This window comes from Patiria miniata, unplaced genomic scaffold (assembly GCF_015706575.1).
Source record: "Patiria miniata isolate m_02_andy unplaced genomic scaffold, ASM1570657v1 HiC_scaffold_17, whole genome shotgun sequence".
In the NCBI taxonomy this organism is placed as follows: Eukaryota; Metazoa; Echinodermata; class Asteroidea; order Valvatida; family Asterinidae; genus Patiria; species Patiria miniata.
In genome coordinates this window covers 8,266,098-8,278,907 of record NW_024037055.1, presented here as the reverse complement: position 1 = coordinate 8,278,907, position 12,810 = coordinate 8,266,098, and the positions used below count along the sequence as shown (strand labels likewise).

The window sequence follows — 12,810 nt, the reverse complement described above, 5'->3', positions numbered from 1 at the left end:
TTTGGTCACTCAAATTACATTGTTACCATTGGCGTACTACATGGGAAGGCAATCACAAGTGCGCCGGGGCATGGTCGGGGATTGTCACTTCAAGTTTTCCCCGAGGGGTGGGGATTTTGTCACTTCAAAAGGGACAATCCCCACGTCTTAGGTGGGGCAGCCCGGGGGCGGGAGAAGGGGTGGGGAAACAATTGATAGGCGCAATATATAGAATACCGTAGTCCAGAACTGCTCGAAAGAACCGGAGAAGTCTTCAATTTAAGTCAAAGAACAAGCAACTGTGATCACAAATTGAGCGAGGAATTCGCGTGCTTCATAGCTGTTTATTATTCCATCGTACATATACATTCTTCAAAACAATACATTGTTCAGGATCTTCTATTTTTGTTTGTCTTCGTTTATCACACGTTCACCACAGCGGTCCAATGGAGCCGACTGACATTTATAGAATTACATATCAATTTTTGTTTTGTGTATGTCCGTGCGAAAATCATTATAATTTTAAGAATCATAAGAATTTGCTATAAAACACTAGCTTCAACACGTTAAGGCTTCCAGTAAAATAACAACCAGTAGTTCGCGTCTTTTTTTTTATACACAGACATGACTGGTCCTTTTTTTTTGCACTTCGTAACCTGTGTTCTCCTTGTTATATAAATTATACAGCCAGTAACATTTTTTTATTTGGCTAACTATACTTTAAACTACAAAAGCTCGGTGTGCGACTCGAAGACAAGGCTAGTTGTAATGATGACATCATGTTTCTGGCTACTAGTGTACTACGACGACACATATACAACACTACTATCTCCCTATCATATTTCCAATTTTTGTTTTTAACTTATATACAGAACCCAAATCAAAAGGGTTTATTTTTTTTTTTAAATCTCATTTTAGTTTAAACAAACTTCGCTTTAACACAAAGTATTTAACTCTTTCTCTTCTTAAATAAATGCATATAAAATTTTGGTGCGATCGACTGGTTAGTGTTGCCGTGGCAACCGACAGCTTCATTCCGATAACCAAATACTCTGAGCAGAACCTTTCGAATGCGTTCCAAAAAAAAAGGGAAACGAAAAACAACAAAAACAAAAACAAAAAAACTTGGAAAACGATCAAAAACAAAAGGAAAATAACCACCCTGCATAGATCATAATGTAACAATCATAGGTCATAAATTTGAAATTATGTCAATATGTCCAATTTGTTCACCATGACGGCCATGGAAAATAGAAAACCCTATAATATGCAGAATGTCAGTCCCCATCTACATTTTCCCTTTTAGTCTCCCCCCCCCCCCCCCCCCCATCAAAACCTTCCGAAGATGCTTACTGTGAAAAAATACATCCCCGGCAAGCATTCCTGTGAAGTTTTCAAAAGCAAACAAACAAAAGCAAACAGTGTATTGAGAAATCCAAGGGGCCAAACAATTCATCTTAAGTACAAAACAAAAAGTAAAAACCAAATTTTGAAAACCAAAAGGGGAACACTCGACAAAACAAAACGCAATTTGACAACCTCAAAGAATGACATTTGAAAACAGCATATACATGTTCTTTTGAATATTATACATGTAATTTTGTTTTACTTTAAGATAATGCCACGTTTTTGTCAAAGTTTTTCGCACACAGATGGACTAGTGAATGAACCTAGCGTAAAATGCAATCGCACCATCACATTTTAGCTTTTATTTATTACAAAATTCAAAGCACACAAAGTTTTTTTTCTTCAAAATAGTTGATGGTCCTCAACTATTATAAAGGCAAGTCTCTGCTACTGCCATGTTTGAAATAAATACCATATTGATAAAGTCATTTTTGGTTACCAAAATTACAACGACCGCTTGTAAACCATAGAGAACCATATTCCAACAACCGTCATACAAATACGTCTTCTCTGGATCAGAAAAAAACCAAAACCGTTTGTTTTTGGGACGTAACTGCTCTCTTGGCACGCAACAGCACAAAAAGAGAAAACTTAAAACTGAAAACAATGATATGTTATCTAGAGTATGTACATTTCAAAAATCCAGTCGTCCTCTTTCTTGAAACACTTCAAAAGGATACCAAAAGAACCCAAATGCTGCAAAACAAACAATATGCTCGACACAAGTCCAAGCGGTATTTCAAAGTGTGCGATAGGGGCTAAATTCCTTGAAATGTTTGAACAATTTCAAAAAGAATACCATTATGAACAACATGACTTTATTTAAATATCACTTCACGTTGCTGGCATATGTTCATTAAACCAGGCATTATATAGAAAATGCAAAAAAAGTGCACTTATTTTGTTTTCTTAAAAAAAACCACATCTTTTTTTAAGGTTTCAATTCTATGGTCATGCTTGCAACTATCGACAACAAACTATTTACGATCACTGACCAATTGTTTTGGACTTAAGTGGTACATTCAAAAAAGCTTTGGCATGTACTACAAAACAACACTCTCCGATTCATATGCTCATAACATTTCTGGGCTCATAACATTTCTATCGTATTAATATATATATTTTTTTCACTAGGGTTGCTGATCACATACAGTGATCTTTTCTTGCAGGGGACTGGCATGAAACTGAAAGTCTAAAATACTGGTTGTTGTTCTTATCACTAATTAGTAGACTATGCAGCCGGATAAGGACATCAAACAACGCTGTCAGAAACTCTCTGCAAATCGGGACGAACCCTCGATGCCTCATTGGCCCTCTTTCTCCTTGTTGCTTGGGTAACCGTCGCCGGGGTCAGGCGTCGGTTCCACGGACTGCTGTTCCTCCCCCTGTTGTTGCTGCTGCTGCTGTTGCTGTTGCTGTTGTTGGAGTCCCCCCCTGTGGGCCGGAGGGTTCGGGGGACTGTGCAGGGTGTTGTTGATGGCGTTGGGGTGGCGGTGAAGGTTGGCCTGGTGGTGCTGGGTGAAGGGCGGGGGCTGTTGGTTGTTGGGTACTTGCGGTTGAAGCTGGCTGTTCTGTAAACCAAAGATATCACAAATCCATTAATACAGTGAACTCCGGCTAAACCGGCACTCTCGGGACCCGAGAATTTGTGACGACTTACGCGAATGCCCATATCTGCTGTAAGTCGTCATTTTGCCGACTTACATGAATGGTATGCACACATGATTCATTGCACTAATTACCCTGGATTATCTCCTTAATGCTCGAGTTGAATCCAGCAAATTAATCCTCAAATTGTATCATCACGTTTGGGGTAGTGATAGTGGAGACCACGATACATATGTACGTGCACAGTAACGAATTAAATGCATGCGTGGTCCGGTATATACCACGCACGTATTGACTGCAGCAGTCGTCATTCAATAAGACGACCCCCAAAATGGACAGAGGGGGTACTGGTATTGATATGCTCACGATGTATATGCGATGTATGCATAAGGACACCCTTTTTCGACACCGATGCACACAGCGATCACGGGCCGTGCGAATCCACTTTTCACTCGACACTTTGCCATCCGCAGTACAGGAAGTCGATGCCAATGCGTGATTTGTTGAATGCCGACTTACACAAAGGATTTTGTAATGCTTTTTGTGCAAAGGGGACCAAGAGTAACACGACGACTTGAGCGAAATGGCGACTTACAAAGGCAGACTTAGAAATAAAAAATTCAATGGAAATGCATTACGGACAATCGGGACTTTAGTCAGACGGCTGACTTGAGCGATTTGACGAGTTGTACGATGTGGGTTTAGCCGGAGTTTACTGTATCACTAACTAGAAACCAAATTATTCCAAAGATTCCAGAATTCAGTTCGACGTTAGGAACATGGAGGGGGGACCACAAGCAGAAGATCAACTGCTGCAGTTGTTCCAAACAACTCAAAGAGTCCAGTCAAAGGAAAACTTAGCACATAAACTTGACGGTCTAAACCTAATTGTATTAGGATCCACTTTAGTTGTTCTCGACACATTTCGGTTCCGTTCAACTCTGGAACACTAGCATGAAATGAGTTTATCTGATACCTGTGCGGTCACTTGCTGTTGGTTGTTTGGTGGCGGCTGGGGTTTGTTCTGTTGTTGTACGTTAGTGATGGGCGCGTCCTCTTGTGGGGAGCTTTCTTCTTCTTGTACCTGGGGTAAATCATCAAGACTATTACCATATAACACTCAATATTACCGACCCATGCCAGAGCTCTTGGAAACGGCAAATCACAGCAAAGCACCTTGCCCAAGGACAATTAAAGTACATGTTACTCTGGTGGGATTCGAACCAAGACACGCAAACCATAGACACTGGCCCTTCACAGAGACCTAGACATGGCTGAGCTCTGCTCCTTACAGAAGCAAATTATATCAAAGTGTCTTGTTTAAGGACAATAAAATAATAAGAATGCTCCTCTGGTGGGGTTTTAACCTGGATCCACAGGATGCTGCCACTAAACACTCCAAATTATCAAGCTATCTCCAAGCTCTGCACATAGTCATACAGAAGTGAATTGAAGTAAAGTGTCTTGCCCAAGGACAAATATATTCCTGCTGCTCTGGTGGGGTTCGAACCAACATGTCAAAGACACTGCCATCAAACCTTGACCCTCAATAAAACCCACAATAAATCACACTACCAAGGCATTTTAACCCCCCCCCCAAAAAAAATCTCCACCCAAGCCCCTCCCCTTGCTCCGCCCCCCCCCCCCCCCCCCGGCCCCCTGCACGACTCACCTGGGATGTAATCTGCTGGTTGTTTGGTTGCTGTAAGTGGGGTAGATGCTGTTGGTAGTTGGTTACTGGCGGCTCGTCCTGGGGTGACCCTTCCTGCTCGTCCATGGCGTCTAGATCCTCTGGCTCCTAAATTTGGAGTATTTCCATTATTTTATTAAAACCAAAATCACTAATTGACAAACTTGCTTGTTCAGCTTGGAATTTTCTGCTTTGTTTTATACTAATTCACAGCTGTATGCACAAGTAATAAAAAAAAAGGCTGGAGTTGTTATTTGGCAAAAATAGAGTACAATTTGCTAGACATTCAGATCTTGATTAAATTTTAACACGGAAGTTGTAGAAATGCTGATTGACGAGAGAAACGAAGACTTACGTCGTCTGGGCAGAGTTCGCAGGCTTTGGCCAGGGTGATGCGTGCGCTGTGTGAGCGCTCCAGGAAGTAGCCGTTAGACGTCTCGTTGGACTGAGCCGGCGGGGACCAGTTGTTGTAGGTGTACTGGGCATTGGCTGAATACGGCCTCTGTAATAAAAGCAGGTTATCAAAATGATCGTTGGGCCTTTTGGTAAGATTTTGAAGGAAGCACGATGGGAAATGACATTAATCTAATTCCACTTTCCGATTTTGGCACATCTTTTAGCTAAAGGAACATCTCAAACATCGCCTTCTGCGATTTTTTTTTTTTTTTATAAATTGGAAGCGGCAACTCACCCTTTCCAGTTCGTCGCCGAGCCACTCCACGGACCAGTGCCACTTGCGCTTGAGGTCGCCGTTGGAGGCCAGCAGCCGGGCCGCCGCTTCGCAGTTGGTGAAGAGCGCCACCATGCATTTGATGCACTGGTAGGCGCGCTTCTGGTAGTGGTTCTTGGAGCGCTGGACCGTGTCAAACAGGCCGTCCCGATCGTCCGGTATCCCCTTGAGGGCGTTGAGGATGCGGTGGTTCTGCCAGGAATCTTCCAGTAGCAGCATCTGGAGCAGCAGGTCCAGGTAGGGTCTCAGCTCGTAGGTGTAGGAGTAAGCTACTTGCCAGAGGAGCTCGCCGAGGACCATGTGGGAGAACTTGGGGTTCTCCCAGCTGCAGAACTGCGAGAAAGGTAAAGGGGAGGAGAAGTGGAAAATAAATGTACTTGTACATATTTGGTTGCAATTGCATATTGTTTGGCTTAATATTCTATGCTGTCTTTACATTAACTACTCTCTGTACTACTTTCCTAGACTGAAGAACTTTTTGGAGGTTCACAACTAACCCATTAAACTGAAACTGACTGACAGTCTGTGTCTTGGAATTTAGTTACTCTGAAACCCAGGTGCCTTGGAAAATCCAGGTGCCTTGGAAAATCCAGGTGCCTTGGAAATCCAGGTGCCTTGGAAATCCAGGTGCCTTGGAAAATCCAGGCGTCTTGGAAAATCCAGGGTCTTGGAAAATTGGAAAATCCAGGCGCCTTGGAAAATCCAGGTGCCTTGGAAAATCCAGGTGCCTTGGAAAATCCAGGTGCCTTGAAAAATCCAGGTGCCTTGAAAAATCCAGGTGCCTTGGAATATCCAGGTGCCTTGGAATCCAGGTACCCTGAACCCAGATGCAGCAGAATGCAGGTACCTGGAATTCCAGGTTTCTGGGAATCCAAGTGACATGGAATCCAGATATCCTGAAATGCAGATACCTTAGAATCCTAGTACTCTAGGCCACTGGTATCTTGAAATCTAAGAGTCCAGGTGACTTTGAATAACGGGATCTTGGAGTCTACATACCCTGACAATCAACGAAAAGGAAGTTCTAAACTCTGTAAAAACCATTTTCTGCCACAGCTATTGACGTAATATCACAATCACGTGCAAGGTTACGGAGGAATTAAGAATTGTTTTTACTTTTAGAAGTTTGGTGGTCTCATCGGAATTGTTGCAGTCTTCGATGAGTTTCTTGACGTAGCCTCCTCTTAGGAACAGCTGGTCTGCCACCTGTTGCTGGATGGGCATGATGGGCTGTAGGCAGACGTTATCGCCGTGGGGGTTGTCTCTTGCCGCGCAACCCTGGGAAAAAAAGGCGGAGAATAATTCCAGGTCCAAATGTTCATGTATTATGGTTGGGATGATGTAAACCCATCAATATGACAAAAAGCAAGATGTAATGGCCAATCCAACACCAGTGCAAACTGGTCCCTAGCCTCACAGGTGCCCACTTATACTCCTGGGTGGAGAGTTGCAATTGTAGTAAAGTGTCTTGCCCAAGAACACCGATGCCATGCTCCCTATCACGGTTTTTAACCAAATATCATCAAACATGAGTTGGACACTGAACCATTGGACTATCGCATTCTACCGGTATTTCTGACTTTCTCGGAATAAAAACTTGTAAATTTATACTATTTGGTCAATGAAAAGAAAGAACTTTGGAAGTTGTGTTTATACCGCGACTGAGGACTGGGTGAGAGAGGTGACATCGCAGCACCGGACCAACTGGGAGACGACAGAATACAGCTTGCCTAGCTCAGCGTACTGGTACTTGATGGCCGGTCCCGGCCCCTCGTCCAGCGCGACGAGCATGAAGGTGGCTGGCACGTTCAGCTTCAGGAGCTGTGTCCTCTGAAGTAAGAAAGAAAAGGGGAGTTCGTGTTTAAGTTGTTTGTGATGATAACAGACTTGTAGACAAGTTAATTACAAGACAATCGTAAGTCAATATGGGCTCCGTGCACAAGTACCCCCTCATCGGTATGAAAGGGAGAGTTGGGGAGACCACTGGGAGAGACATTCCAACGCATTGCCGACGACGCTTGATGCTCACGCGAAGACGTTATGGCTTTGTGTACAGTCAAAATAGAATAAGTCATGCATACTTCGCGCCATACGCACTCGAACCATGTACGCGCACAAGGTGTGTCTCTCCCCCCCCCCCCCCCCCCCCCGAGCTCTCAAAAGTGGTAAAAAAGCGCCCTCTTTTGTTCACGCACGGAGCCCATAAGGCAATCACAAAGATACGCGCAGCAGCGATCCAACCGTTACTTAATAATGCAAATGTATATCACAGGTTTTCAAACCGTAAGTAGGAGTCCTTTCCCAAATCTTGCGACACAGATAGAGGTTACGGGCGTTTTTGACAAGACTCACCTCGGGAATGCCCAGATTGGCGTACATCTGGAAGAGATGGAAGTACTGAGTCAGGTGTCTGCCGTGCTCCGACACTTCCTTCTTAAGGAGAGACAGGACAGCGTGGAGTAGGTAGTCACTCAGGGTACTGGTGGAATCCGAGGCTTGGCCCGCTACGGGAGCAAAGAATAACAGACTTGAGCTTGTGACTTTCTAAAGCAGTTCACGTTGGATGACGTGTATATACGCAAACGTTTGGCGGTATTCAAAACGGATGACGGATTGACACGCAATGTGCGAGGCCAAAAATATTTGACTGCAACCCGCTCACAGCGAGCACGGTTGGAAATATCAGGGTGTGCTACCCGCAGATGACGGCCTGAACCCGTCTGGCATCGAGGTTCATGAAAAACAATCCTGCGCCTGCGTCCAGTCAATGTCAAAATAATCCTGGCGCGAACTGGATAAAGTTGACACTTATCTTGTAATGGATTTCTCGGAACAAGTTTGGGGGACGACCGTTAGTGGACTAGGGGTTGATTTGTGACGTAACCTTTTCTTTGCTTATTAACCTACAAATGCGCACTAATTGCGACGTGCGAACGCCTCTAGTCAAAACACTGGTCAAAACGTCATCGTGAAACATCTTGATCCTGGTTCCCTGCTGTGCATTACGATGCGCGCTGCTATTGGTAACCAGTGATGCAATAGTGCCCTGATGTGCGAGCGCCTCTAGTTAAAACGCTGGTCAAAACGTAATCGCGAAACGTCTCGATCCTGGTTCCCTGCTGTGCATTACGATGCGCGCTGCTATTGGTAACCAGTGATGCAACAGTGCCCTGACGTGCGAACGCTTCTAGTCAAAACGCTGGTCAAAACGTCATCGCGAAGCGTCTCGATCCTGGTTCCCTGCTGTGCATTACGATGCGCACCGCTATTGGTAACCAGTGATGCAACAGTGCCCTGTGGTCCGGTTCCAAATAGACGTCTAGCGGAGCCCAACCATCCTGCGTTCGAGCGAAGTTAGTCCAACTATGGTAAACCACAGTCCTCCACTGATCTTGCTCTTTGACTTTATAGACACGTCATTGTTATTGCAATTATTACTTTTTTTAAACGTGGTATTAATAACGTGTTCAAATTTCCTACCTGGGCTGAATGGTCCATCTTGCTGTGAGAAGTGAGCTAGAATTACTATGATCTTAGCAAAGGCATTCCGCACCTACACGAAAATGAAATAAAGCCATAATTTACATCAAACTTATCTTTCTTAGGGTATTTTTGCTGGCCAGCGTCCAGAATCTTAAATATTCCCAACACTGTACAGGCAAACAATGGCACCCACATGTAGTTGCACAAATTTGGAAGACTGGGAGAAATGTATGTGTTTAAAGAAAAGGGCAAATCAGGAAATCTAAAGATAAATTCAAGCGATCACATCCACAATGGACAAGGCGTTTGGTAACACCATGATCCCTAGAAAAAAATGTTCCGTTTACCTCAGAGCTGGGACATTCTAGTAGATACTCGGAGAATCGCGAGGGGTGCGCGAAGAGGACGTTCTGCGAAAACCACCGGCGTACACTTTTGCTGCTCCGTAGCAGGACGTAGAGGGCGTCATACCACTCGGTGGCCGGTCCCCTGCAAAACAAATGAATCATAGTCACTATACATGTCAGAAAAAGTCAAATCCTGAGAGAGTAAAAACACTCGCCAATTCGGGTCGATTCACAATGCAGAGCGCCACCAATAGTTTGCCACGGAGAGTTCATTTTTCCCAGTGCATTGTGGGAGATGGTCGACAAATTCGCAGCGCGGGACATTTGAAATTGTTCGTTTTTTCCGGTCAGCAGTTTCATAACCATATGATTTGAGTATGTGTTTGCCCTTTTCTTTTCTTTGTATCACTATGGTGATTTTTGGTAAGGCGGCAGAACGCTATGCCCCAATCTATAACAAATTAGCTCAAGTGTCTACTGACACTCACTCAAATGGGCCATATTTTGTCGACCGTAAACTTGTAAAGTTGACTCTCCATGGCCAACTCTTGGTGGCGCACTGCATTGTGAATCGCCCGAATTTCATGGCGTGCTGGCTGCTTTGAAAATATCAATTCCTTATGATGAAAGTACATTTATGAGCAACAATAAAAGCTGTCTGAAAGACTTTCTAAAAATTGCTTCAATCATTTTTTTGCTGAAGAACAAGCTTCCTGTTTATACCAATTTCAGGGTAGAAGGGGTTGGGGAATGCCTGATTTAGGGCCCGCCTCAATGCATATCCAGGACGAGTTCTGCACAAGTTGCGGACATCGTATTGGGTAAAAAAATGCAGGATTCTGAACAACTTCCCCGCAATGAAGTTATCAGCACTGGCCAGTAACGCAGTTGCCGATGAAACTTTCCTCGAGAAATGTCCGGGACAAATGCAGAGTTTCTTCAGGACAAAGTGAATGATTCCACCCGGAACAAGTCCGGAAGCTTTGCTTCTTGTTGAGGATATCAGATTCTGTTGGAATCGAGGGAATGGCGCTTTCTTTCAACTGTGGGATTTCTTAAGATTCAGCAGGTTGTCTCAAGAATTTCCACTGGGAGGTGTGGAGGAGGGGGAAGTGGGGGGCCAGGCTGACCGTAAGGTCATGGCCAAATTCTGCTAAGTGCCCTTCAAAAATCTGTCAGATTTATCACAAATCTGCCAAATTCCCCAGAATTACTCGAAATACAATATAAACACTTAAAATCACATGCAGATTTGTAGTATTTCCTTAATTAAGGTTCAAATAACATTATAAACAATCTATAGTCACATAATTAAATGTTATGAAATTATATTGCGTAAATTTGAAATTTACGCAATTATTTCAGGCAAAACGCGGTTGCGTCAATACGAAGTCCGGTTCCCAGTGAAGTTGAAGCTTTTTTAAACAAATGTACCATTTTTTTTCAAATTTGCTATGTTTTTCTGTTAAATAACCAATTTTGCAGAATTCTGCCAGAAATCTGCCAAAAAAATTCCATTCTGTCAAATTTTCTGTCAAGCTCGTTTTTTAACAAAAAATCTGTCAAAGTTAGCCGAAAATCGGCTAAAATGGTCACCCTGGTGGGGGCAGTGGAAGGTTGAATTTATCTTAGGGCTACGGGTAACCGGCTCTCACCGTAGCGTTTTCTTGGTGTGAAAACCGACGCTGAACAAGAATCGAGACGCCAGCTGAATACTGATCATGGACAACTCCTCTGCCTCCGGACCCTTGGGGATGAGAAGAAAGTTTCCATTTGCTTAAAAACTGTGTCCAACGTTTTATTATGCGTGACTTTTTAATTCAAAGGAAGACTCCCGATCTGTAAATTTATTGTGATACGCATAAATTCACTCCCGTTTCAAACTTAACATGATGACATTTTAGTGTTCTCAATTGCTGAGCTGAGGTAGCATTGTCCTCACTATAAAAACAATTCTTCCATTTTCATCTTGTGTATCCCTTTGTAATAAAATGCCTTTGAAAAGCATTCAATTGAGAAAAATTCCTTGGAAAAATTAATATCTGAAAAAATTAAGAATCTGTGCAAACACACTGTCCCATCCCTCAAGCTTTACCTTAGTAAGTCTTGAAAATCAGAAAATCCTGGATCAAAAAAAAAAAATTAATAAAATAAAATAAATTCCCCACCACCCTAACTGTTCCCGTCCTTTGAATTGACTTATTCTTGAAATCAGAAAATTCTTGGGAAAAAAAGGAGAACAAAAAAAAAAAAAAAAATAAATAAAAATCTGCGCAACCATACCAGCTGTTCCTGTCCCTGGGGTATATTGAAGAGCGCAGCGTTGCACGTGACCAGCTTGCGAATGAACAGGAAATACTCAATGCTGTACTGCATGCGACTGTGCATAAACTGGATGTTCTGCCGCCTCACCCGACGCTGGATGGAAGCTGGCATCTTCATTAGGATCTTTGGAGCTGCAGATTATAAACAAAAATCGACTCAATGTGGATGTGAACACAAGACCACTGGACTGCAGTTCTGGTGGTCTACCAACAACTGTTTTTTTTTCCCAACGTACTCTGAGTAGGAAAACACAAAGATATTGTGTGATCACTCACTGTGGAGCTCAACATTAATATATAAAAAAGTGGGAATGATTGTGAACATGAACCCTAGACCATCAAACTGCAGTTCCAGTGAAGTACCAACAACTGTGTTATCTAACGTATTCTGAGTAAGAACACAACGATATTGTGTGAACATTAATATAGGAAAGTGGAAATTGTCATGAATATGAACCCTACACCATCAAACTGCAGTTCCGGTAAAGTACCAACAACTATGTTATCTAACATATTCTGAGTAAGAACACACAAATTATATCGTGTGGTCACTCACTTTTGAGCTGAGCGTTAATACAAAAAGAGGGAATTATCCTGGACATGAACCCTAGACCATCAAACTGCAGTTCCAGTGGTCTACCAACAGTTAATTTACCCAACAGAGAGGGGCCAGTAGATGACACCGACTAGACAGCTCAGTTGGTTGAGCACTATAACGGGATATCAGAACTTGTAGGTTCGAATCCACCTGTAGAAACTATTCTTCGATGGACAAACACTTACTGATAGTGAGATTTTCGATGGCCTTTTCCAAGTCCTTCTTGGGCGGGTCCATGCGCTCGTAAAACAGAATGTAGGCGTTCCACCAGCGCTTTTGCCTCCTGTACGACATCCTGGATGATTTGGAGGAAAACAAAGCTTGATATATTAAAGGTCAATGTTCAATCCATAAATATGCAAACACAAAGCAAATTCCACGTCAAGACACACTGTGTTAAAGCTATAGTCCATCATCTGCAGCCATCCGAAAAGTAACTGGCGTAATTATTGTTGAAAAACAAACTTGGTTGAAAGATAGTAAGGGAACTAAACTCCCTGTGAAATTATTCCTTCTGGGAAGCTGTCATTTTGAAGTAATCAACGAAAGAAGGCATTTCCAACAGTGAAGCACCGTAGGAAAATTTAAATTAGTAGTTCTTTTTTTATTCAGCGCAGCGCGCACAAGTATTGGAACGACGCACA

The 12,810-nt window shown here is 43.1% G+C and overlaps 1 protein-coding gene across 4 annotated transcripts in view; it reads right to left on the bottom strand.

The window, feature by feature from the left end:
• Window positions 1-1,302: 1,302 nt before the first annotated feature.
• LOC119723736 (probable ubiquitin carboxyl-terminal hydrolase FAF-X) overlaps window positions 1,303-12,810 on the bottom strand; it is a 51,761-nt gene continuing 40,253 nt past the window's right edge. For 3 of the 4 annotated variants that reach the window (XM_038194554.1, XM_038194556.1, XM_038194555.1), the window contains 13 exons: window positions 12,352-12,461; window positions 11,528-11,700; window positions 10,900-10,991; window positions 9,245-9,386; window positions 8,895-8,967; window positions 7,767-7,918; window positions 7,071-7,244; window positions 6,531-6,692; window positions 5,376-5,747; window positions 5,040-5,186; window positions 4,667-4,792; window positions 3,971-4,078; window positions 1,303-2,957 (listed from right to left, as the gene is read on the bottom strand). In XM_038194554.1, coding sequence (XP_038050482.1) covers window positions 2,691-2,957; window positions 3,971-4,078; window positions 4,667-4,792; window positions 5,040-5,186; window positions 5,376-5,747; window positions 6,531-6,692; window positions 7,071-7,244; window positions 7,767-7,918; window positions 8,895-8,967; window positions 9,245-9,386; window positions 10,900-10,991; window positions 11,528-11,700; window positions 12,352-12,461 — 2,098 coding nt within the window. In that variant the 3' untranslated portion in view covers window positions 1,303-2,690. The remainder of the gene's footprint in view (window positions 2,958-3,970; window positions 4,079-4,666; window positions 4,793-5,039; window positions 5,187-5,375; window positions 5,748-6,530; window positions 6,693-7,070; window positions 7,245-7,766; window positions 7,919-8,894; window positions 8,968-9,244; window positions 9,387-10,899; window positions 10,992-11,527; window positions 11,701-12,351; window positions 12,462-12,810) is intronic. The other variant, XM_038194557.1, reaches the window with a different exon arrangement.